Here is a 26,744-nt window from a genome sequence, read left to right as displayed (position 1 = left end):
GTTTGGTGGTCAAACCTTGTTTAGTGAGTCTCACTTTTTATTGAAGTATCTGAATAGAGTAAGATGATTGGTTCCAGATGTCCACGGGGCAGTTCCATGTTTTTAATTTTGCCCATAGCTTTTGCTGTGATATGGTATTCAAGGCCATTTTTAGATCAATGGATGCAGCATAAATCGTGGTCTTGTTGTTGATGGCTTCATGTTTGATGAGATCAAGTAGCAGTAGGTTGATGTTAGTTCCAACATTAGGAGTAAAGCCTGTTTGTCGAATTGAGGTCGGCCATTGCATGTTGCCCAAGAAGTTAGTTGCCTCAGAAGTATGGTTGCGAAAAGTTTTCCAAGTGGGTCCAACAGAGCAATTTGGTGGAAATTCGGCGGTTGGTCGCGGGGTCCTTCTTTGTGAATGGGGACAATTGTTGCCGTTCTCCAAGAGGTTGGAATTTGGTTAAGCCTGTTTATGATGTCTATTATCTGGCACATGAAGTTTGCCCATGCTGGAGGATCTTGTTTAGTACAGCGTTTGAATGTCCATCAGGGCCTGGTGCTCTCGATGTATTGAGGTTTTTGATCATACTTAGTAGGTCCTCGTAGGTGGCGCTTACCGTCCATTTTGCTTTGTTATTGGTTGGATCTTTTTCAGGTTGGAAAGTTCGGTCCGCGTAGATGTTTAAAAAATGTGCAACCCAAGTTTCTTGCGGTACATTGGCTGTTAGCTTGTGCTGTTTTTGAGCATTGTCGTTCAGCAGGTTCCAAAGTTCTCTTGTGTTGTTCGATTGGTATGTCTTCATTATGGTTTCTGCATCTGTTTGCAGCAAGATTTTTTGTTTCAACTTTTTCCAGTTGTTATATGCTTGTTTCAATTTCGAAATTTGCAAGATGGTTTCTGCTGTTTTTGTTTTCTTCATCTGTCTTACCGATTTCACCAGGGCTTTTTTCTTTTCCGCTATTTCCTGGTTGTATGTATGGAGATGAGTTTTTTGTGGTCGATTTTTGGATGTTTGTTGGAATGGAAGGAGAATCCATTCGTAATTCAATTTTTCAAGTTCTGTCTTATTTGAGGTAAGAAGTTTCGTCGGTAGAAGAGATACCGCTGCTTGTGGAATGTAGAGCCTTGAAGAAGTTCCTTCAAGTTCGACTGGGCATAATTTCGGGGTTGAGTCTTGGTTAGTGGTGGGATTTGAGAACACTGTTAACTTGTTGTGGTCGCTGTTATCAGAGAGTATCGTTTGGGCTGACTTAACCGATTCATGCAGGGTTTGTGAAAGGAATATATAGTCGATAATTGCAGATGAGGATCCTCTGGCCCATGTTGGCACATAGGAGGTGTCTTCAAGCCACAAACATTTGCGCTGGTGCCACATCATCCTGATTCTTGAAACTGGGCACTCAGTGATTGGACCCTAGTGTACACCATGTCTGGCAATGTTCCTGTTATCTTTGTTATTGTCTGGTTACTAATGTATTATCATTTGACTGTGACTGCTGCTTTTTCTACAATCTGTCATGAAAACAGCCCATCTGCACATCCCTGGATTCACAGTGAAAACAGTTACCTACACCTCTCCTGGCACTATGGCTTACTCTTTAACCTTACTGACTGCTGGATCTGTGGCCACCTGCCTCACGACTTATCCTCTAAGTTTCCTATTGTACCTATACCTTTCCAGTATGAGGAATATCCGTTTGGATCTTAATTTAGTCACCCATTCCCAAGGCCCATGACTCTGTAGGGATGTTAATTCCCTCCTGGGTTTCACCATCCTCCAAATTTCCCCATCCCAGACCAAGTACGCACCAAACCAGAAGCACTCCACCTTTCCTCCTCAACAGCTTTTCTTTTATGCTAAAATTTCCGCATCCCAGACCAAGTACGCACCAAACCAGCAGCACTCCACCTTTCCTCCTCAACAACTTTTCTTTTATACTACACCAACCTGGGTCCTCGGTTCACGGGAACTAGCAAATGTAATTATTACTTGTCCACCAATTCGAGTGTAGTGATCAATAATGTCACATTCACCTTAGACCCTCATTTTTCATTTTCCCAATTTGGGTACATCACGTATTCTGGGACCTATTTCATTTGTGCGGACAGTTTATCCCTGGCTGCCCAATAATGGAGGAGGGAGTTGTTACATGGGGTATGTCCTGTCCCTAGTTTGTCATACTCCCACCTTTCGAACTCTGCCCTGCCCCAGGAGAAGTACTGCCTTTGAAACCTTTACTTCTGGGGTAGGATACCTCCTACCAGCCCTTGGGAGCAAGATATAAACAGAGACCATCTGATACAATTGTCCCGATTGGTAGAGGATATTGCATATTCCACGGCATCCTCCTTGACCCTATTCTCCCGAAAAGAAGTAGCGAACCGAACCATGGTGCTTCAGAACCGTTATGGCTTTAGACATCATAAGAAGGCATCTTCACAATCGTGAAATGCGAGTGCTGTGCTTTCACACCCAGTTACGCAAGTAATATTACTTACATTGTCACTCACATGTGCTACACTGTAAGCCTCCTTCACACCCGTCTGGAGACTTCCTGGATATTTGGGTTTTAGATTCAGGGTCTACTGGGACCTCTGGATCCATCCATTGGTCAGGTCTTACTCATAGCACTGGTGCCGATCGGGTGGAATTCTTTAGTCAGTCACTATAGAACCTTGTCAAGAACTTTCTATAACTGCCTTTTTATCATGAGATCTCGGACCATCGGGACCAGCTTTTTGGAGCTCTGGTCCTAGGCCTTTCTGGGCCCTCAAAAGATTTTTAAAGAACTTACAGCACCAGCTAGGATGCCACTGTGTGACAAGTTGTTTGGCTGATATTCTGGTGGGATTCATTAAAGCTTGTTGTTAAAATGCTAGCAAACTTTAATCCGGCCCTTGGTTTAGGAGCAATTACACTAGCATCTCTCACACTTCGCTAAACTCTTGCAGGTTGTGACAAAGTCAGGATATGACCCTATCAATGGGAACCAAGGACCCCTCTCAAGCTGGGCTGTGGAGCCTTTCAGGGCGATGCCAGAGCCAGACATACCCCACAGATGGTGTGAGAGACTTGAGGGGAACACCGTGACTGAGTCCCTCTTGGAGTCCCGTATGTGTATTTTTACCTCTTTTCCCTGTCCCAGTCCCTATTAGCCTCTGTTCTTGCCAGGCTTATTTCTCTAATCTTGCAGGTGGTTCCCCAAATCATACGTTCTGAGCGGCTCAGTGCACCAAGATAAGGCCCAGCGACTTCAGCTACTGTCATCCACCACACTCCTCATGCCATTGGAAGGACTAGTAGGGAGCAGCACCACCCAGATACCAACAAAGGCACTATAAATACCACCTTGCACCTTGGTCCACCTGCCAAGACCCAGTCCCAGACCCGAAGGAAAGGAATGGTTGCTTTTGTCAGAAATTGATTTCTCTCACACTTCAGGAAACAAACGGGTGACCCAGCCCCCCCTACAGGGTCCCCAGAGTTGTTATACTAGAACAAAGGAGCAGTGGTGCTGGAGCCAGTGGGGAACTGTACGGCAGTAGGGGATACTAGGGAGCGCTCCTCAGACACCCTGTGGACAACAACTTACCTAATACAGGCGGGAAATGGGTGAGGGGTGCAGGTAGACTGGTGAGGGTCGAGAGTAGGGTGGGAGAACATGAGTTCCATCGGCTGTCCCTGGATGAGAACGGGTAGAGGTGTGGGTGGACAGGGGAAGGGATGAGAGGTGGGGAAAGAGAGAGCGTGATGGTGGAAACAGGGTTGCTTGTGGTGTCCCCCTGTTTGGAGTGGTAAGGGAGCGCAAACATGGAATGGTGCAAAGGTTTCTTCGCCACGACACTTGCACTAAAGGTGTCACTCAGAACGGGACACGTAGGACGGGATATATTCTCAATTTTTACAGCAGAGTGGCCAGCTTTCGTTATGACGTGACTGAGCTTACTAAGGTGCTTCTATCTCTGGATACTTGCAGACCCTCATACCGGTCTCTTGCACTTTTCTTGGCACCGCTCTTTGTTGCACTTAACATCCTTATGGGTTTGTGAAAGAGGATATGACCTAGCAGTTCAGTTTGTACTGTCCCTTTTGTGATGGTACCTAGCCTGATTTGCATATGGTCTTCCTACTTATTTACTTTCAGGACATCTATACACATGATCACCCATCACACACTTCTGTGTATCGGTTCCAAGGTCTTCCAATAACCAAGATGCCCCACCAACACCAACTAGTGGCACTCGTTAAAAGCAGATACCTGAAGCTCCTCAGATGGAAATTCCACATAGAATCTACGTTTGGAACTATGCCTTTCGCCAGGCGAGTTAGATCTTTACTGGCCTAAATCAGCACCTGTGCCAGACACATGTTTTGCCAAATCTCCTTGTGGGAATCCTGGACCTGATTCATTCTGGCTACCACAAAGTGATTCTCTGGAATTAAAGGACCTGGATTTCCTGGATCTCCTTTATCACTTCATGAGCTACCGGGGCCAAAGCATCTGCTTGCCATTTATTTATTGGCGTTTAAAGGTTATGACAAAGTCAGACACCCCAAAAAGGAGGACAGACAATTCTGTTGGGGCATTAAAGTTTGAGCTGAACTCAAAAAGAGAAGATGCATGTGATTGGCCAGCATGGTTACTATTTGTCTCGCCCCAACAATTAGTGCCACTTTTCTTGAAACTCTGGCCTAATTGCCAAAAGCTTACAATCAGAAATAGTGTAATAGCTCTCAGCCGTCGAAGCATCCCAGAGCAGAAAACTACTAGGTGCAGTTGTCCTGTCCCCTTTTGATGCTGAGAAAATAATCCCCCCATCGCCATATTGGAAACATCACAAAAATGGTTGAGCGACTCCAAAGTGTGTATATTTACGTTCTGTGGCAGGACTCGCCTCTGGCTGGAGAGGATGTGTGTCTCAAATGTTATGCATGAGGGGAAGAAGATCAGGGCGAGATTTTATGCCACCAAGGTCAGTGAAGATACGCTCCTTAGCTGTGCTGCGGCAGATGCCCTAGAAATTGTAAAAGTTTTATTTGGTGTGTACAAGGAGGTTGTACAGTCTCTGGTTACCAAGTTCGCAGAAGTGTTTTCAGGGATTGGACTGATTAAGGGGAAACCAATTAGCTTACACATTGACGAGTCAGTGCAGCCTGTGGCACTAGACTATCGAAGAATCCCTTTCCATCTGAGGAGAAAGATTAAGAAGGAATGGGACAATCTCATGAAGCTAGATATTATCGAGTTGGTAGAAGGTCCCAGCGTATGGGTTTCCCTAATTGTGGTGGCTCTCAAGCCGAAGGCAACTCTACTCAGTACGCATCTGTGTGGAAATGCACCCCCCCAATAAAGCCATCAAGCGGGAGAGGCATATAACACCTACCCTAAAAGATTTTGTGGTGAATTTGCGGGGGGTGGTATTTTTCTCCAAGCTGGACCTCCAAGCAGGATTCCACCAGCTGGTCCTGCACCCGGAGTAATGTTACATCACAACTGTCACCACCCATGCTTCATCAAAGATCTTGCAACAATATCAGAGCCATTGGGCAGCCTAACAAAGGAGGACACTCCTTGGAAATGGTCCCCTCCAGCATTTGAGGAGATCAAAGAGGCACTGACTGCTGAAGCACTATGGCATTCTTCGACCCAGAGATGGACTCTGAGGTGGTCGTGAATGTGAGCCTGTTTGGGCTGTGGTTGTGTGAGACCAGTGGCGTTTGCCAGCAGGACTATGTCGGCAGCTGAACAGCGAAAACCGCAGTTCAAGAGGGAAGATTTGGTGGTATTGTGGGGTTGCCGGACTTTTCATCTCTATATTTGTCACCCTGTCCCTGTAACCTTCGTCACGGATCGTGAGATGAAATGGCGTTTAAAACGCGCCTGTACACAAGTTTTTCTAGGCACGACAAAACATGGAGAGGGAAACAAAGGAATGACAAAACCACATTCTTACTAGTCGCTCTGTCGTTCAGATTGTGCAAGTGCAGGGAAGTGAAAGGGGAGAAGTACTGAGGGGGAAGGGAAGAAGTTCAGGTAACTCAAAAAGTACAGCCGAAGGGTGTCTCATAAGTGCAGAGCGAAGGGACTGTAGAGATGCAGATACAGACCACAAATTCTGGGGGAGCCGGGAGGCAGTGTGAAGTGCAACTGGACAAGCAGAGGGTAACCAGGTGACCAGTGCGTGGAGCAGCCGCAACATCAGCAGGGCAGAGGAAGAGAGAAAGCGGAAGCGAAGAGGAAGGTCTTGAGTTGTTCTGCTCAAGTTTGAGAGAGGCAGGAAAGCTGTTCCAGAGGGAGGCTCCAGCCGAAGATAGAGATCTGCCCCCAACTCTGCTTGGAGAAGCGACTGACGCTCAGAGTTGGAAGTGAATGAGTGCAGAGCTTGAGAAGGGAGATGTTTAGGAGAGAGTTGGAGGTAGTGTGGTCCCAAGCCCCAGAAAGCTTTGTGGACGATGCAGAGGGTCTTGAACTTGATTCTTGATGCCACTGGGAGCCAATGAAGGGATTTCAGAGCTGGAGAGATAGGATCCCTCGGCTTGAAGCCAAGGACAAGTCTCCCAGTCCTGTTCTGGATAAGTTGTGGAGGTCGGATAGTAGAGGCAGGAAGATTTAGAAGGAGGCTGTTGTAGTAGTCCAGCCTAGAGAGGACCAGCTTCTGGGGGAAAGTGAGGAAAGAAAGAATACCTCTGAGGAGGTGCAGCTGATAGTTGGACTTCTTAGAGATGTCAGAGATGTAAGGAAAGTGTGGAGTCAAAGATAACCCCAAGGTTCTTAGCCTCACAGGTAGGAGCAGGAAGAGGGCCCAGAGTAGGCGGCTGGAGAGGAAAGGAGGGAGCTGATGTTCTGATGATGGGGATCTCAGTCTTAGGGGTATTAACGCAGAGATCATTGGCGGAACACCATTCCTGAATTGCGGCCAGACAGTCTGGAATGAGAGAAGGATAAGAGGCAGCTGAAGGGAGCCTGAAAGAAAGCTGGGTGTCATCCGCATAACACTGAAAGGTGGAGAAGAAGGCAGCAATGCAGTGGGCAAGAGGGGCCAGGTATTGGCTGAAAAGCCAGGGAGAGAGATTAGACCCCTGGTGAACACCAAAGGAATAGAGAGAGACAGAAGAGAGGAAAGACCCCAGTTGGACCTGAGAGGGTCGGTTAGTGAGAAAGGAGGTCAGCCAGGCCAGGGCCTAATCAATGATACCCAGGTTATCACGGAGGCGATTGAGCAGTATGGGATGGTTGACCGTATCAAAGGCAGGAGAGAGATCAAGGAGAATGTTGACAGAGGGAAGGTTCGAATCAAGGTTCGGGAGCAGGTCTTCACAGGTGCTCAGGAGAGCAGTTTCTGTGCTTCTGGCAGCTCTGAAGCCAAGACTGGTGGTCGTGGAGACAACCAACAGATTGAGTGTGCAGATTAAGCCGGGAGATGGCCAGCTTTTCCAAGAATTTGCCCAGGAAAGGGAGTGATGGCGATCGGGGGATAGTTAGCCGGAGAGGAATGATCAGCTGAGGGCTTCTTTAGGAGGGGGTGCACAAGGGGGTTGGGGGGGTGAAGGTTCCAGTGGCAAAGGAATGATTGCAGAAATCGGCCAAGGGTGTCTGTGGTCTTGATGGTTCTGGATGAACAGGAGAGAACCTGTTCATAAACCCCTGTTTGCTATTATGGCTGGCTCCTCGTCCGAGCTGCCAACCAGGATTTAAAATAGTATGTTGGCATTGTTGGCGTGCCAAGTGCAGTTGGTCTATCGCCCTGGTCATGACAACGCTGCAGTCTACCTGTCGAGACATCCGGTCAACCACTGTTCCACCACAGATCAAGACGCTGCAGAGAAGGAAGATTTTATTTGTCTGTTAAATGAAGCTGCTTAGCCGAACTCTATATCTATGTAAGAACTAAGAGAGTTATCTGGGGGTGATGACTGCTTAAGGGTCCTATGGTAGGCAGTGGAAAAAGGAGACTGGAAATGGGTGTTGGCTGGTCTGGCAGAGTGAACAAATTCTGCCAGAACAGCGCTGGGACAGCTGTGGAGGGTCAGGAGTGAATTGACATTTGTGGATGATGTCTTAGTGTTGATAGGTTTGAGGCTGGTGATTCCCTCCAAACTTGTCCCGAGAGTGATTGAGTTGGCACAACATGGGCATCAAGGGACGGCCAAAACAAAGTCATGCCTACGCATGAAGGTGTGGTTTGCATGGTTGGAGGACGGTGTTGAGGACTTTGTGAAGTGATGTGTCATAATGTCATGGCTTCCGCTCCAATATAAAGGGAGCCTTGGATTGAATCCATGCCACAGAGTTGCAAGTCATGGGAAATTGTGCATAGATCTTATCCCTGTGGCTCGGCCGAATGGAGAAGCAGAGCGGTTTGAGAAACTTAAACAAGGCATTCAGGATTGCCCATGGCAAAGAGACTATGTCTTGAGTCAAGCGTGCCCTCTATAAATTCCTGCACGAGTATCGCACCACGCCTCACTGTTCCACTGGTTCCTCCTGCAGAGGCGTTATTTAGCAGAATACCTGACGCAGAGAGTAGAGTTCCAGGTGTGACTGAGGATGAGCAGGTGTTGAAAGAAAGGAGAGTGACCGATGACAATGAGCACATCAGACGAGGTCTGCAGGACTATAACTTGGTTGCAGCAGCTACACACAGTGCTGGTAAGGTGCTGTCGCCCAGAAGGCAAGCTGTCTTTCACTTATGAACCAAGACCGCGGATGTCAATGGATCCATGGTGACGGCAGCCAATGGTCGTGCCACTGCAACCAGGAACTCTTGTTTCTTCAAGGAAGATGGATGCCTGGCACCCCATGCAAGAGGTGAATGTTCCATACCCCTCTGGTGCGAAAAGTTCTGATGATGAGGATGTTCACGATTTCCCTGATGGAGAGAGGTGTTTTGGTACCCTGAGGAACATGGTGCTCCGGAGCCAGGGGTGGAGGTTGTCCCGAAGCATGCAGGAGGGAGGAGGTACCCTCAGAGAGAATCGAGCAGGCAGCTGCAGGACTATATTGTAGATATGTGAGCAATGTACAGTACACTGTATGTTCCTAGTTTGAGTTTCAAGGTTTTGATGTGTTTAAATGTTGAGCATGGTGGTTCAGTTTTATGAAAAGAAGTGTTGGAAGGTCCCTTTAAGAGGCCAAGGACACGCGTTGCACAACGTGGGTTCCTATATGAATGGGGTGTCACGCTGGAGCCCGGACCTAAAAGAAGTGTCTTGTATCTTGTATTTGGGTTCTGGTGTTCCCGCTCCCCTAAGCCATTGCTGCCTCATTAGAACCTCAGTGCCACCATTGCAGGGAGCAATTACCTAGCCAGAGGGCTATGATGACGTCCACAGCAGCAGGAATCCTACTAACATAGTCTGTGGCCTTGGAAGCCGTTATGTTTAAAATTAGCAAAGTACTACGTATATTTAAAGACGCCAAAGCTGTCAATGTTGCTGGCTTATTATTTTGCATGATTCACATGCAGATACACATAACAGCTCTTAAATGCATTACCTCTACTGGTGGGGGCTTCATGGTGGATGGGGGTAAAAGGGTGTGCATGCTATTTATGACCTCAGGCAGTGTCCATGTGTAAAGTCCAGCTTTGTTTTTATGAGACAAATTATTTTGTTTAGTAAATGTGGGCTTTACAGATAAGGCACCTACCTCTTGCTTATCTGGACGTTTTTCTAGGACTTTTCCTTCCTTCCCCACCCCCTCTTCTCCTCTTTCTCCTCATATGCAAATTGTTCTACATACTGTTTTTCTGGTTTGATTCATGTATATTGTTATTGCTTCTACTGTTTCATGTTTGATATATTCTTGTTGTTATACTGTAAAGCGCTTTGGATTAAAGCGCTATATAAAAACAATAAATACAAATCCAAACATCACAAGCTTAACATATTGGGGACTTGCTCTTTGTGAATAGAGGACAAGGTTTTTATTGTGACAGGTGGTTTAATAAAATATATCATTGAGATTAAGTGATAATGACTGGCTCCTTTGGTCATCTGATTTGACTGGATGCTCTGTAGTTAAGAGGAACTTGTTGCCTATGTTGTGCTCCTCGAACAAGTTAGGAGAGTCTTGCAGTGTTTTGGTATGTCAGATGTTTGTCCAAAAACACACCACAACCTCTGCTGTAAACCCGGTGGACATTTTGCATTAATGCATAGGAGCTGGGGTCTCCATTATTTTTCCTGTCCTCGACTTGCTGAAGTGGATTAGGGAATGTAGCACTTTGATGAACGTTATTTCAGTGTCTGGACATTTGGACAGCCAAGAGACTGTATCCACTAATGTGTGCCTTCTTTGGAGGATGTGACGCAGAGAAGAGTTTGATCGGTGTTGCTTCGTTTCCAGCAGCAGCGATACATTATCTTTTTTGAGAGGCAACTCCTGAGCGTTATATAAATATTATATGACTTTGGCCCTAAACCTGTACCTCAATGTAAGGGGATGATTCGAAGACAAATTGAGCATTAACAAATTTATATACATTACATATAAAACCCAGAAAAAATAAGTTGTTTAGATCCTTTTTTGGAAGTTGCTCAATATTGTTTACTTATGATTCAATGCATAATCCTTTGTCTAGTAAATGTTTTGAAATCCTACAGTATATAGTGGATTTCTTTGTACCCATACATTTTTTTTTCCCTTTATATAGCTAAAGGCACTCTCAGTGAAGACACCATCCGGGTTTTTCTTCAGCAGATGGCGTCCGCCATGCGTGTTTTGCACAATAAGGGAATCATCCATAGGGATCTCAAGCCACAGAACATCTTGCTCTCCTACGTGACGCGTAGAAAAGCTGCGCTGAATGGTATCCGGATCAAAATTGGTACGTGTAATTTCTCTGTTTAGCAAACTTAATATTAAGTTCAAAAGACTGGGATTCCAATGAGAATTTGCATACCTAAAGATTCTGCCTTTTGCTTGGTTGTGTGCTTACGTGCCTCAATAAATGGGAGAGAGGTGGAGATTAGGTTGTATGGTGTTTCTTGTGGTATATTTTCTTCTTCTGTACACCAAAGAAAAACATGCAATATAGTGCTAAAGAGCCTTGATGTACCCTCACGCAGTATACAAATTTCCAATTACGTCAACCTTCAAAAATTGCTGTACAGCGTTATTTCACTATGCACATTTTTCTTGACCTGTCAGTGGGACACCATTTTGTGTATTGTATTGTATTCATTTTCCAAAAATAAAGAAGTGCTTTGCCAAGAAGCAAGGTACAGGGCACATATTGATGGTTGGAGCTGTCCCATTGCAGATTTCTATACAATCCTTTACACCTTTACAGAGTCATGCATAGTTAAATGCACTAAACTGCTTCGTGGTGGGGAGGGACCCAGAAACACTAAGTGGGGCAGTGCAAGACAGATTTTTTTTAAAAAAAATGTATTTATTGGTGCACACAAGCAAGCACATACATACAATTTTTCTGGAGTTATTATCTTCAGTATTTACAAATATGTGAAATCTACTTGCGATTTGGTGTGGATGCCTCCATGAAGAGAATGTGGTTCTAAAGGGCGGTCTTGAAGAAGTCACTGTTGGAACGTTTTTACTTTTTGGTGCTATGAAGTTCTGATGAAGTGGAAACAAGACCATGAAGAAGTGAAAGTGGGTGGGTAGTGCAGGGTGGATGGGCGAACAATTAGGTTAAAGAGTAGTTAGTTGCATGGAGAGCCAGGGGGAGAGTAGCAGGATATAGATTCTGTCAGATTATGATTGGTTATTTATAACACGCTTAATACCCAGAGGTTTCTAAGCGCGGACCAGGGGATCAAACCTGTGTTGCTCCGCGTCATCTTGCTTCCAAGGCGAGCGCGTTGCCCCTGAGCTATCCTCACACGATGTAGGGGGTAAACCACAATGGATTTAAACACAAGAAAAATTAAGTTCAATTGGGTGGGATTTTTAATGGATTGTCACACCCTTTGAAGGTGACACACCAAGGTGATCAAGAGAGGCTGTAAAGTGTACAGCTAGCAAAGTTTAGTACTTTGTTAAGGGGAGCAAAGGCACTGAGGCTCTGTCCCAGTAGGAGGGTAGAGCCGTAATCCAGCCTCCTTAGGTCTAACTTGGCAATTAATGTTTTCATGATGTGAATGTGTGAAGAGATATTTGGTAACCTGGTGGTAATATATTTTAGAGATGTTAAAGTAGTTAAGCCTGGCAAGTGATAAAAAAGGAGGTGATAAAATGCTGAAATTTCAGGTGACTGTCAACGAGAACCCCTACACTGTGAGCCTTTGGAGATTCAGGGCGAAATAACCTGGGAGAGAGGATAAGGCATGTGGCATTGGATGGAGAGAGAAAAATCACTTCCATTTGGAGGAGTTGAACATCAGGCAGCACAACGCCATATGTTAGCAGATAGACAATGAAGCAAGAGGATGGAAATGAGAAGAAGATTTGAGTGTCATCAGGAAATAGATATGTGAAGCCAATAGAGGAGATGAGTCTGAAGAATAGGAACTGTGGATATATCTTTCTGGTAACCTGTGGCAAGCCCCCAGTTCCAAAGTCCTGGGAATGGCACATTGTGCATCTAACTATTGCTTTGAGGAACCCCTTTAGAGTCAGAGGGAAGGACCCTATTATGTTGAGTGATTTCTTTTTTTTTTTTTTCTCCGTACCACTTCCTGACACTTGGAGAAACAAACATCCAGACATTTAATCTTTCAGCTCTTTTGATATCCTAAAATCTTTGCTTTAGTAGTGTACAAACAAAGGGTATTACAAAGGCTCGAACTACTTCTGAGAGCAGTGTGGTAAACTGACAACACAGTGTTCCGGGATATGTATTTACAGTGATCAGCAAGATTGGAGGACAGTACACCAGAAGCTAAGATGTCAGAAAATCTGAAGGCGGAAGTGATGGTCCATGGAGCCAAAGGTGGCACAGTAATCAAGGAGAACGAATATACATGACAGATGGTAGTAGTGTGATATAGTGACAGAGTTAGAGATGTGCGGGAGAGCTTTCTGCATCATAAACTACATTCAAATGGGTAACTTGTTATGTTGGCCATCAGATCCTCAGATGATATGGCTGAAAACTGCAAGTTCAAGAATTCTGGAATAGTGAGTAAGGAGCTAGACAGGTCTATAATTGATGGGGTTGTTGGAATATAGTGGTCTCCCTGCCGGGAGTTCTTTTGTGCCCATTATGATGGGCATTTCACAAAGAGTTTTTTTGTCCTGTTGTCATCCCACCGTGAATTCTTTTATCTAATCATTCAGCACCCTCACCCACACAAGTTCTCTTGTGTTTGATCATGTTGGGCTTTCATGCAGGATAGCACGCTTTCATCCAATCACAATGTGCTTCCTCTCAAGTGATCAACTGTCTCAGGCCATGATGTTCTAGCACCCCAAATTCCGCTCACATCTCTGAGACTAGGAGAAGTTTACACTGGCTATCAGTGACACAAAGAATTGCGCTGAAATCACTCACGCTCACACACTCACGCTCGATCACTAAATCATCTGCATACGGGAGCCATCTAATATACTGCATCTGCATCTTGGGAGGACACACCCTTACTGCACTCGGAAAAAGCAGCAGTTCATCTAGGTACAAGTTTAACAGCAAGGGTGCCAGGACGCAGCCCTGCTTCACCCCTCTCGTACTATTAATGGGCTGCATCAAGGTATCCTCACCGTCCAACCTGACACAAACTGTGTTGTCTTCAAGAAAAAGCCTCAAATAGTGTAACAGAAAGGCAAGGCAAGGCAACCATAGCTTTCAAGAGTTTAGCCCGGCACACAGTCAATGCAGATTGAAAGTCATTAAACAGAGCGCACAGTACAAGGCTCACTTTAAGTCTGGCCTCAGTTGACAACAAATCCCCAAATCTTAAATCATGGGCTGTCGAGGATCCTGGCTGGAATCCACTTCAAAATATGTCTAGGAGCCCCACAGATTCTGTCCATCTTTTGAGTTATCGAGTATAAAAGATGCAAACAATTTGCCAGTGGGATCATCCATCGATAGCAGCCTGTAATTTGCAGGTATTGTGCAGCCACCTTTTCTATGAACAGGAATGAATATGGATGTTTTCAATGATGTTGGTATTTTACATATGCCCAATACTTTAAGGAATAAAATCTCTAACACCCTGGCCCAAGCCTCAGATTCACATTTTAATACGACACTGGCCAAACCATTCAGGCCAAGAAATTTTGAGAATTTTAATTTACTAATTTTATACATAATTTCCGTCTTATATGTAGTTAGCGATGCTGTCTACTCACTAGACAGCCCTTGTGGACCAGTTTGTCGGGAATCACTTGATGCCATTACTTCGATGTGATTAATCCATTGAGCCTCATTCACTGGATTTATAATCTGATACTTTCTTTCCCTTCGCCACACCTAACAGGTTCCAGATGTTTCAAGTATTCCTAGAGTTCAAGACCTTCCTCATTCTCTTCCACAAAGCATTTTTAGTAGAAAAATGCCACCAACGAACCCACATTCTAGATCTGTTCTTGGTCTTTCTAATAGCCTTCAGGAGAGTGGAAATATAGTACCTTCATATTTAGCAGAACGAATTTGATGCTTCATCTCTCTCTTCTTATTCCTTATAGTTATATCACACATAGTGACTGCAGTTATCATAAACTAGATGTGTAGACCTTATGGATTAGGTTTCATATCCATTCCTCAATCTCGTCTATATTCATTCGCCCCATACGCTCATATAAGTCAGAGTCAGCAATTTTAATAAAATTAGAGGCCTTCTCTCTATTTTGTGTAGGCCAATTTATACGATTACCGCCATGATTTACCTCTGTTGATCCCAATTTCAGCTCTGTCGAAGGCTTGCTCAGTAATTCAATGACATGACATGATAGGTTATTTATTATGCGCTTAATACCCAGAGGTTTCTAAGCGCGGACCCGGGATCGAACCTGTGATGCTGATGCTCCATGCTGCCTTGCTTCCAAGGCAAGCACGTTGCCGCTGAGCTATCCTCCCAAGACAATGATGGAGACAGTAATGGGAGCATGGTCACTTAATGCATTTGGTTTGTCATCCTTTGTATATGATGTCTTAAAAAGGGGTTGACAAAAAAATAATCAAGTGTAGTTTTCTTATTTCCTGAATAGCATTAATAATTACCCGGGGAGTCACCTTTGCTTCTTCCGTTTAACATATTCATTTCCCAGTCATCCATGAAGGAGAGCGATTTACCGCCCTACTTATTAAAAGAAGTCTGTTTCATCTGTGATTTTTCAATTACTCAAGCACTTTCTTCCAGAATTCTAAGACATTTGCAATACGCATTGAAATCCCCTCTCAGTATGAAACGGTCTTTATTTATCCAGTTCAACCACCACTGGGTCCGTGCTTCAAAAATATCTTCTGTGCATAGGCCCCAACGTGGGTGTCATAAATGCAGATAAGAAGCACTGGACTGGATAATCTGTGAAGTAGCCCATCAACTTCTACGGACATAATATAATCAACAGGACTAGAAGTCAGGATCCTATGGGCAGTATAGGAATGTTTTGTTCCAATTACAAGCCCTCCATAAGATCTCCCTAACTCCCCTTTTTTCGCCTTAATTTGGAATATGGTATAGCCATCTACATAAAGATCACCCAGCATCCATGTTTCTTGTAACATGGATGACTGTTATACGTCAGGAACTCCAGCGACTCCCCAGTTACAAAGAGATAGTTGAACCCTTGAGTGTTCCAGGAAGTCACCCAGACTACTCAATTTTGCAGAGAAGATAAGGACTTGGCCAACCACTTTAAAGCCTCCTGGACTTCCTCAAGGTTGGTTTCCCCCTTCCCGCCACTCAGAGGTTTAAGAACCACTTTGAGGCTACCCAGATTTAACTTAGGTTCTAACAAAGGTAGATTGGATCTGTTTTGTCAGGGTCGGCATCTAATTCCAATCCCAAATTATGCAATTAATTACTATAGTTGCGAATCATGGTCCGTATCACTTGCTTTGCAATATATGCGGGTAACATTAGGATTATTACACTCAAGCTGTCCAACAAACTCCAGGTCTTCTGAAATCAGGACTCGCAAAGGCAGACTCTGCTTAGAGAGCTGATCTATTAATCCATTGGTTTTAAATTTTTTGGTGCAGCCGCTTAACCATCAGGTTGGTTGCCCCAGACTCTGGAGTAATCTCTCCCAATTTTTTCCCTTCAGAAGATGGCACTAATGGTTGCGATGTTAATGGAACCGTCATACGTCGATCAAGTGTTGAGCTATAATCTAAGTTCACCCGTCACCAGTTGGTACATTTTGACAGACTTCAGCCACTTCACCAAGATCACCATCCATGTCTATGCTTGTAATGGATTTCTCGCTGTCCAGAAGCCAGCTAGTTAATGTCCCAGCTTTCTTTGAAAGTCTTTTTTTCTTATAGGCCATTCTCTTTCGGGATTTTTTTGTAATATTTCCCAAATTTACTGAAGAGATTTGTTGTATAGGATTTAAGGGGCTTACATAACACAAGATTGTTTATTACTGGACTTTTGTTTACGTAAAGCTATGCGCCTCTTATTTACACGATAGATGCATTTCAGAACTATCTCTTTGTACGGATTCTATTTCCTGTTCAACCTCAATTATATTTGCCCCCACGATAGGGTTTTCGTGTGATCAATGAGTTTCTGTTGATTGGGAACTCACAATAATCACCCGAGTAATGGTATTATTTATATGTATTTGTTGGACAGGCACATTATTTGAATGTCTTAAGGTTGAATAAGCATTCAGATTTTCATTGATTTTTACCACACAATTTCAATAATGTTTTCATGGCAAATTAAATTGTTACCATGATGCGTAAGGGGTCTACAAGACTTGACCATTCATCTAATGAGGCTGCAGACTCTGAGGGTATGAAAAAGTTAGGCGAGGCAGATAACGTATTTGGCTACCTAATGGGGGGGGGGTCAACAAATCTCTCATGATGTATTTCAGCCGATACCAGTGTTTTCTCTCGCTGTATAGGAGGATTTTGAACAGCCGTGCTAGCCTGAAGGGAGTAACAGAGATCTATCAGGGAATTCTTCTCAATATCCCCCAAATTAGAGCTCTCTTCCATTCTGTCATTATTGACAGGAGGGGAGTTACATTTTATGTTGTTGAAGCTTCAGTGATACTTACTTCAGTGAGATGAATTACTGGCTCACTTTGAAAAAATTAGGTAATATTTCCTTTTGTGCGAGATTTGGAGCCTTGGGCATTTGCTTGAACTGTGTTTGCAGTGGTCTGCTCCATTGGAGAGTTTCTCTCCGATTGAGTTTTGTTGGCTACTGAAGGGAAGCCCTGTCCTTGCGTAAATTATATTTACTTATTTTGGTTTTAGGTTTAGCTGGCATTATTTATTTTATTCATTTGTAAAGCGCCTAAACCCGTGGGCATCTGGGCACTGTTGTGAACCAGTTACACACAAGAAATACGCTTCATCAGGCAGTGCATTACAACGTCCATAATCATACAAATAGAACAATCATCTGGGCGGGTTACTTACATATCTAAAACTCTTACTCATGTCCTCGGGTAGTAAGATTGTCACAAGGGCCCCTTTAGGCAAATAGCCATGTTTTAAGGCCTTTCTGAAAGGTCAGTACGATTCGTCTGCTCTTAGGGCGTAGGGGGTGGAGGTGGCTGTTCCAGTAGTTCCCTGCCACGGTAGGGAAACTGACCCCTCCTCCTCTGGCTCTTTTCACTTTCAGTAAGGCCCAGCGATGACCATGGATAGACCTTACTGGCTTGGTGGTCTTGGTTCTCACAATTTTCTGAGGCAAGTATTGAAGGGCAGTGTTGGTTAGTCATTTGTGGGAAATGGATAAAGTTTTGAAAATAATCCTTTCACGAATTGGGAGCCAGTGAGCCTTTATTCTTCCAGCTGTGGCCTCTTTTCGTCGTGTTCAGTGCTGATCGAAGGGCATTGTTTTGGATTATTTGTAGTTTGTTGATGTTCTGTTTGGAAGTCCCAGCAAAGAGGGCATTGCAATAATCCATTTTCGCCCCGAAAACCGCTCGGGCGATAGTCGGGCATCTAGCCGGTGTCAGGAATGGTCTAGATATGTTGATGAGATTGGCTGTGTATGCAGCTGAAGAGGTGATCTCATTCACTTGTTTGGTGAGGGAGAGGGAGGCATACAAGTGGACACCAAGCATTTCTACTGCGGCTTAGACAGGGATCTGTATCCCATCTATTGTGAAGGAAGTGAACTGGGGCTAAGCTTCTTCAGCATAGCTAGAGAGCCTACCAGCAGGATCTCTGTCTTGTCGTCATTAAGACAAAGGTAGTTCGTGGCCCTCCAGGCCTGAATTGTTGAGTACATTTTATTGACGGTGAGGGAGTCATTGTCATATGAGCTGACAAGGGGAGGAGGATTTGGGTGGCATCAGCATAGTTAGTGTAGGATATGCCGATGGCATCCAGGAGGTCGAACAAGGGTTTAGCGAAAATGTTAGAGGGAGGGGGAGATGCAGGAACCTTAAGGACGACAAAATGAATGTAATTTGTTAAGGATTTCAATCAGGCGACACGCACCTTAGTCTCAGCCCAGTATGCAGCGCGCAATTGAAATGCTTATGTGTGATAGATTAGATTCTATATTGAGATGATACACCACTCATATCACACCCCCTTTTCAAATATCCCGGCTCACAATGGACCATGAACCAGGCTGGTTGATAAAATGTAATATTTATTTATTTTAAAATTCAAAAGCAATCATACCATTTTTAATAAGGGGCAGCAATCACCAATGGGCTGATTAGAACAATAGGAATGTAAGCAATGCACTTAGTTTAACCTTCTATTGACACAACTACAAAACACCAGGGAATTGGCGCACTTTTGGATGTTAGGTAAGATAGCACTTGAGTTAGAATTTCCCACTGCAATGTTCACTCAACCCACAAATAATCAATTTTAAGTGGATAAACAGAATCAGCAGGTAATCAGGAATGACAAATAAGAAACAGATTAGAAATCCGACTTTCCCTCACCAAACAAGAGAGAAAAACGGGTTTAAACTCTGGCAATGCTAAAATGACACTCAGAAATGGATGGATAAACAATGAATGTGTCTAAAACTCTTGAAAGAAAAACAATTCTTTACTGGAGCAACACTGGAAAGATACTAGCAATCGCAAGTAATGGATTGAGCAAAAGCATACAATTCGAAGTCGAACGGAAGATTGAAAACTGTTTATAATCAAAATGGCACGTTGTAAAATGAACACACTTTTGCAAATCCCGCCTGAATTTACCAAAACGGCTTTTAATAAAAACGGGTGAAATATTGTATTTTAGTATTGGGGTGTAGCTATGGATCAGAGATGCAATATGAAAGTGAAATGAGGTCTCTAGCTGTTAAATTGAGTGAGTTATGCAAGATCTAGTGAGGTGCGTTTTTGAGAAAATGAAGGCGCGAAAAAGGAACAGAAATCAATTTTGACAAGAACAGTTTTACTCTACACTAGGGCATTCTGGCTAGGCTACCAGATTGAGACACAGTAAGCTCCGGGGTTGATCCGCGGAATCAACCCTAGCACCTCTGCGCCCACCCTGACGGACCCAGTCCGATCACCCGAGGGAGGACTAAGGGCTTAGGGTTTCACAAGACAAAATTATTAAAGATGTTGGCGCTAACACAAGGAATCAAAACAGGGTAGCAAGAATGATTGTGACAATATTAAAATAATCAGGATAAGTATATGATGACTTCGAGATTGGGATGGAACAAAGCAAGGCAAGGTTTACTATGTTTCTATGGTTCCTACTGATACTCACAGTCCACTTTTAGTTTGTTTTTTGGACAGTCAGTGGTTCTGGTCGCCACACGGGTCTGGTCTAACACAGGGCAGCCGGACAAACTCAGCGGGACAAGGTCAGCTGGGCAGGGACTGGATACCAAATGGCAGCAGCATGTAGTGAGTGGCAGCAAGCCAGGTTAATTCAGGATGCTTCCCAAAACACCACAGCAATTTCCTTGGTTATGGGGATTATTTTAGAATTCGTGCCTAGCTGAAGCAGGATCAGCAATTGCTTGGCCTTGTGGTTGGGATCTGGAGTTTAGATGGATAGATGCAAGATGAAGACAGGAACAGACAGGAACAAGACGCCGGCGTAGGAATCGGGAATCAGTGTGTGTCCTGTGTGTTGTCAGGGGTTCTTATTTATAATGCCAGATGACATCATCACAGTATATGACAGGGGCAGGCTTTACTACACACGCCCCTAACAATAGGATTGGGCAAGGGTAGTAATCTCCACCTTGCTCTCTGCGTGTTGGATTTCTAAGGGAATGTCTGGTTTATGAGGTGAGGTTTACAATGTCCAGAAACTCCTACATTTACTTTACTGAAAATCTGATTTTGCCAAAAACATAGTTATACACTTGTTATCTCTTGGCAAATTATACCCACAGGTTACATGTGATGTGCAGCACAGATTAGTCCAAACCTCCAGTCTGTGCGACCTTGTTTCGCCTTTTTGACACATTTTGGTAATTTTACACATTAAAGATTTGGCCTAAAATTCCACAATTTTATACACAAATGCGAATTGTCCCCAGGGATGTATGTAAAAACTCTTATATTTTCCACATTAATACTTTCCTTGGGATTGGTCATATTTTGTAACTTCTGTTCCCCTTGCGGCAATGAGTTCTACCAAGTTTTAAAAGATGGCCCCCCAAAATTAGATTTAACACTGCCAACTCTGATCATTCTTGCTACAGAAATAAGAATCTTTAAAGTTTCTTTGGAACATAGTCTTTGGCACCAAAAGGTAGTCCCTTTGTTACTTGATCCTTTTTTTTCTTCCTTCCTTCAATTGCAAGCAGCTGTCAATTCCTTCCAGGCAAGGGGTTTTCAGTCTTAATTGAAGGTTTTATTGCACTTTCACACTTGACAGGTGAGTGTCCCAGGACTGCTATTGTCCCAGCCTGGAGCACAGACGAATGTCTGATGAGCATGTGAACTCTCATTGTCCAAACCCATTCAAATTTTTTCAAGCTGGCACTTTGCACCTAAGTGTCCTGGATTTAGGGTGTATCTCCCTTCCTAGGAGGAGTTTCATAGCTGGCAACTGGAATTACAGGTTTCTGAGAGCTTGCAACTCCAGCCTATGTGTTTTAAACTGTTTAATTTCTTACTTTGTCTTGAATTAAACCAACCTATAACAGAAGATATCCTATGTGTGTAGTCACCACTAACATAACTCCTTTACATTGCTAAGTAAGCAGGCTTTCATTAGCAATTGAGTTTTAAACGGGTCATTTTTATCTCTTCAGTCAGCACAGCCCATTTTTCCATGTGTCAAAAACTGCTATCAATTCTTTCTTTAATTCGGTTTGCAGCTCCTCAGATTGCCACTGTCTTGGCAGCTTTAGTCATTTTCCCTGCAGCAGGACTCTTATCTAAAGTATAGATACAATTCTCCTTGACCTGACTCAGTGGGTAAAAAGTCTCTTTGAACTGCTGCGCCTGGATACATTTTGTCAAGAAATAAACGTGTGTTTCCTGTGCGAGTAAAAATTAAGTTGCTTTTGATTTCTCTGAGAGTTGGTTTAACTGGGCCTTTTTACTTACAGTGGTTTCAGAATGACAGATGAAATTGGCATCAAAGCAGCATTTTGAAAGGGTGAAAACGGTTTCATTTTGAAGGGGATTTTGGCTTTTGCAGCAAAGGCAGGCTTTCCTTTTTCGTTTGATTCCATACATGTTTCAGAACACACTGGCATATTTTTCTATGTGTCCCCTTGTTCCATTTTGCCCGGAGTGTGTGAGGCAAGATGGTGCAGCCATTGTTCTGTTGTTGCTGCCAAAAGCAGTTTTGAGGTCCTGGTGCGCACAGAAACCAGCGCAGCCAGGTTACTGTTTCTTGCGCAAAGGCAGCAATTGATGTAAGGCTATGCCGTTGAGTAGGTCAATATATCCCACAGGATAGGTGGGCCACTTGCAATGTCTGAAGAGGCCCTCATGGATCTTCCATCCAGGAAGGAGGCTACACAAGATGCAGCTTCACGGGAGACGTTAGCTGTGGCTGTGAGGTGGTGGCACAATGTTTTATGATCCACTAGGTCAAAGGCGGCTGATAGGTCGAGTAGGAGGAGGAGTGCTGGTTTACCCTCATCTCTGAAGAAATCGAGCTGGTTTTTCCGATTAAGTAGGGCAGATTCTGTGCCGTGGCGTGGCCGGAAGCCTGATTGGCGCATCCCTAGGATGTGGTTAGTTTCTACGTATAGGTGTAGACTGCCCTATTCAGAATCTTTAGCAAAAATTGTACTGTTGTGATGGGGCGGTAGTTGTTAGGTGCTGATGGGTCAAGTAACGTTTTTTTAGTAGCGGGAGGACCCATGACTCTTTTAAGCTGACCGGGACCAGGCTTGAGGTGAAGGAGGCATTAATGAATTTCGTAATGAACGCGACTAGGGCTTCTGTGCAGTCTTTGATGTTAGCTGGGCAGATGTCCCCTTTGCATCTTGAAGGTTTTAGATTTTAGAGTATGTTAGCAGTTTCTGCTTCCGAGACTTCACTAGTGGTATGAAGGTGGGATTTGTACTTTGGTGGTGAAGGAGTGTGGTTTGTGTGTGTTGGTCAAAGCTTGAATCCTTTCTATTGTCTGCTGTAGGGAGCTTATTTGCAATTGCATGGCATTCTGAATATTAATGCACAATGTCTCTTCTTTAATGATGGTGGTACGGGCAAGGATGGCGTTTCTAACTCTCTGAGAAGTCTAAATATTTCCCGGGAGTTGGAATTGGCATTAGCTATTCTAATGTTAAAGGCTTCTGCTTTAGCTGCAATAATGGCCTGCTGTAACGCTCACCTGGTATCCACGGGGATGTCACTCAGCCTGTTCTGACCTCTTACGACCTCGAACCCTTCCCTGGAGTCTACTCGACTGGAGACTGGGCCTGAAACACAGGATTGGTAGAGTTTATCTCCCTGTTGTCTCAGTGTGCTTGAACCCCTTCTTCCCCGGGGTCCAACCCTTCCCTTTGATCCACAGCTCACCTCGTTTTCTTGGAAAGTGTGCTCTCCGTCCTGCTTTCAGTGCAGGGGCGCGTTGATTGATGCAGGCTTGTTGCTACCTAGTTACGTCACTGGCAAGAGTCCGCCAGGTAAGTATAATGAGTCTTTTGAATAGTTCTCTAACTTTGTTCCTTTGCTTCCTTAGATGATGGCCGGCGTCCGGGGATGGCGACGTGCTGCTGAGTTGAGTAGCGCTGAAGGTGAGTGAGAGCGTGATGCAACGCTTTTGTATTTGTATTGAACTGAGTTCTTGTTCTGTGTCTTTTAGGTGCCGCGACATTTTCCGCGTGGATGCCGGTTATGAAGAAGAAATGCGGTGAGTAAGCGCGGTATGCAGCGCCTCTAGATGTTTCCACGCTAACCTGGAGTGTCTTTTCCCTCTTGCAGATAGATGAGAAGTTCCGGAGACAGAGTTCCCCCAGAGTGGCTGGGATTCAGGTAAGCGTTTGAAGCTTGTACAGTCTTTAAAAATAAGCAAAGATTTGCTGAATGCTTACTAATGCCTTTTTTCTTTTCTTTTCCCTTTTCCTTAGGAAGCGGCGTGCCGGGATGGGAATGACACTGCCGAAGATGCCCGCAGAACAGACAGAGTGATGAATGATGGGCAGAAGCGTCGCAAGGTAAGGCTGTTCCTAACAGTGTTCTTGTTCTTGCAGGAGCTGAGCGCAGAAGAAAGATGCAGGCCTACTGGAGACCGATCCGAACACGGTGAGTGTCACGCTGCAGGTGCAGAAAACACAAAGCATGTTTCTCAGCCTGGGCGTGGCTTAAATAGTCTCTGGGTGTCCCAGGTGTCTCTGGGCTGAACCACACCCAAAAGACTAGACTGCACATGCAGCTCTGGGAACCGAAATATGTGGGGGCATCCATCTTGTCCCCATCAATGCACTACAAGTCCAATCCCCAATGTTATCCTATGGGAGTGAGTGAGTCTGGTGCCACAAGCGCCACGTCTGACTCCAAGTGGGTCTTTGGAGGGATGCAGAGGCCCTTGAGGGCCATGTAGGTGATCGTGGCCTGGCTCCAACCTGACATCTTGGAGGGCTGGGGATATGAAGGGTAGGAATCATGACACCTGCTTATATTATTTTGCAATCATGTAAAGAGGTTTTTGGTAGTCGGTACGGTCTTTTCTCCAAATGGCTTCCGCTTGTTTTTATTTTTTAGCACAGGACTTGGAAGTCTGGGGTAAACCAGGAGTTGATGTGGCTTGCCAGTTTGCCCCTTGGGTAGTCATCGGGCCGCCATGTTTGCTGCCTTGGTCAAGGTGTTCAAGTAGATGTCTGCTAGGACCTTTGGGCCTGTGTGGAGTCTAGGTGTTCCAGGCAGAGTGGTGAGAGAAGAGGGGAGGTTGAGTCTTTGGATATCATCCAGGAGCTGTGGGTCAGGGTAGGAGGCATAGCTGGGGGGGGGCGGAAGTTGTTGTTTCAGCAGGGGGAAGGTGAAGCTTAAGATATGATGCTCTGACCATGGACAGGGGCATTGGAGGTGATAGTCATCTGGCTTTTCAAATCAGCTACCCAATCCTAAGTTCTACCTTTGTTATGGGTTGGGGCAGAAACAGTGTTTGAAGCCGAGGTCTGAGAGTGCGTTCGCCATGGGTGTGGCAGTGGTGTCTGACGGGTCTTTGAGGCCTCTGTTTAGTTTGTCCCCCAAAAGTATAGTTCTTGAGGTTGGCTTGATGTTATCCCCTACAATGTGAATGAGGTCTTCCTCGAAGGCGGAGGTTGGGCCCAGCTGTCGGTAGATAATGTGTATGGTAATAAGTCTGAAGGGGAGGATGCAAGTTTAACAGAAAGGTGCTCGCAATTCCCATCCATTGAGCTACTGATGGGTCTAATTTGTGAGGAGTCTCTGTAAATGAGTGTGATGCCTCCCCCTCTGGCGTCTATTCTATCGCATCTGCATATGGTGAAGCACTCGAGTAGTGCTAGGGACAGGGTCGAGCCTGGCGCTTGGTGGATCATGTTTCAGTGATGGCTAATAAATCTAGTTTTTGCTAGGTGATCAAATCATTAATGTCTAGGGCGTGGGCACGGAGTGACCTTGCATTGATGAGGGCTCCATAGAGGAGCGGGTAGTGTAGGTCTACTTGCGGCGAAGTTGGTGTTACATGAGGCTGGGCGCCTGCGGTCTAATGGAGTTGGTGCTGTGTGCTATGGCCTGCGTGTCGTGGGTACTGGTGTCCTTTTAAGATGGTGGCTGCGGTGGGCAGTGGTGGTCTGTTTTGTTTCTTGTATGTGGCTGAAATACCTAGAGGGTTCAGGGCTGGGTTGCCTTTTACTTGTTCGATCACAGTAGGATGTACCCGAGCGTGTTCATAGGCATTGGTGGTGATTCCTCATTGAAGTAGTTACTTGAAGGTGGAGAGGGTTTATTCAAGTTAGTCTAGTACCTAGCCTGCTATTCTGTGCTGTGGTAGTGGCTGGGGTGGAGGCTTCTGCTCCAGTTGACTTGAGGGTAGCTAGTAGTGGAAGCTTAGCAGGGAATTTTGCATGCCATAGGGGCTTTGTGTTGACGCTTGGGAAAAGGGCTTGCCCGCTTTTGGGCAAGGTAGTGTGTTGGTGCTGAGCCCTAGTGAAGATGGGCTGCTATTATTTGGTGGCTTAGTGTTGGCAGACTTCTTGTGAGGCAGTGAGGACCTTGGGAAGGTACTGGTGCTTTGGGCCTTCCTCCTCAACCCTAACGAGGGTCGTGGGAGGGAGGATACATAAGAATGTGATAGGTTATGAGCCAGAGCAAGTGGGTTTACCTTCTGCGAGAGGAGATGCAGTTTAGTGAAGATCTGTTGAGGTAGCAGTTCCCTGAGGAGCAGGAGCAAAATAGGAGCATCATTCATATTACGGGCAGTGGCAGTCATCTCCGCTCCATCACACTGACAACAGGTCTTAGGGGCTGTGGGTCTCACTCCGAAAGCCTTGCTAACAGAGTGAGCTGCTTGTGCTTTGGTGCGGGCAGCGCTATCGGTCTCCGGTTGAACGTGACTGTGGTGGGGAGGAAAGCGGTCAGGCAGGGGGTAGTGAAGTGTCGCGGGTAGTACAGGTACGCTACCCTCCTGGTACAGCTACATAAGAGCTGGCAGTACAGTGATCTACGTCAGGCTTACCTTTCAGCTGATGTGGCTCTGGGAGGGCTGGACTTGGCTCACCCTGTGTCCGCAGCGCCAAGTGGTGGAGAGTGCGATGGCCTTAGGCACAGCCTTTGGGAGCGGTCGACTCCGCCATTCTGCTTCGGTTGGTGGTAGCCAATTTATGATCTCTTGTCCAATCAACTTGTTGGAAAGTGCGAGGTGTTGCAAACAGGTTGTTCAAAATGCGGGCGACGGCCATCTTAACAAGGTGTGCTTCGCCTACACGGCAGTACGTTACACCATGCTGCTTCATGTCCGGGGTTCCCGATGAGGGACCCCAGGACATGTGTCAGAGATAAAAACCATTGCTTACGATAACTAATAGCTTCATATTGCAGCACCACGGTTGCAAAACACGTTATATCAATTTAACTATTTAGTCCAAACTCAGTCTTCATCAGAGGGACAACGTCCAGTGAGGCAGCATGACAGTACTGAACAGGCACTCCACCAGTGCATGCGTGGCATTCTGTTTTTAGCTCAGTCTGGGTCCATAAGGCGGAGCAAATCAAGGTGGCCAATGAAATTAATGGATGTTGTTGCGGGACCAATGAGATGTTGTTGCAGGACCAATGTGATGATTGCCCCA

The 26,744-nt window shown here is 45.1% G+C and overlaps 1 protein-coding gene across 2 annotated transcripts in view; it reads left to right on the top strand.

Annotated features, from left to right (window-relative positions):
• The window catches only part of ULK2 (unc-51 like autophagy activating kinase 2), an 801,072-nt gene that overhangs the window by 354,258 nt on the left and 420,070 nt on the right, over positions 1–26,744 (top strand). For both annotated transcript variants that reach the window (XM_069615186.1, XM_069615185.1), the window contains exon 6: positions 10,643–10,816. In XM_069615186.1, coding sequence (XP_069471287.1) covers positions 10,643–10,816 — 174 coding nt within the window. The remainder of the gene's footprint in view (positions 1–10,642; positions 10,817–26,744) is intronic.

Source organism: Ambystoma mexicanum, chromosome 9, assembly GCF_040938575.1.
Source record: "Ambystoma mexicanum isolate Mex_15411 chromosome 9, UKY_AmexF1_1, whole genome shotgun sequence".
NCBI lineage: Eukaryota > Metazoa > Chordata > Amphibia > Caudata > Ambystomatidae > Ambystoma > Ambystoma mexicanum.
Note: the sequence above shows the minus strand (reverse complement) of the source record. Positions and strands in the feature narration are given on the sequence as shown.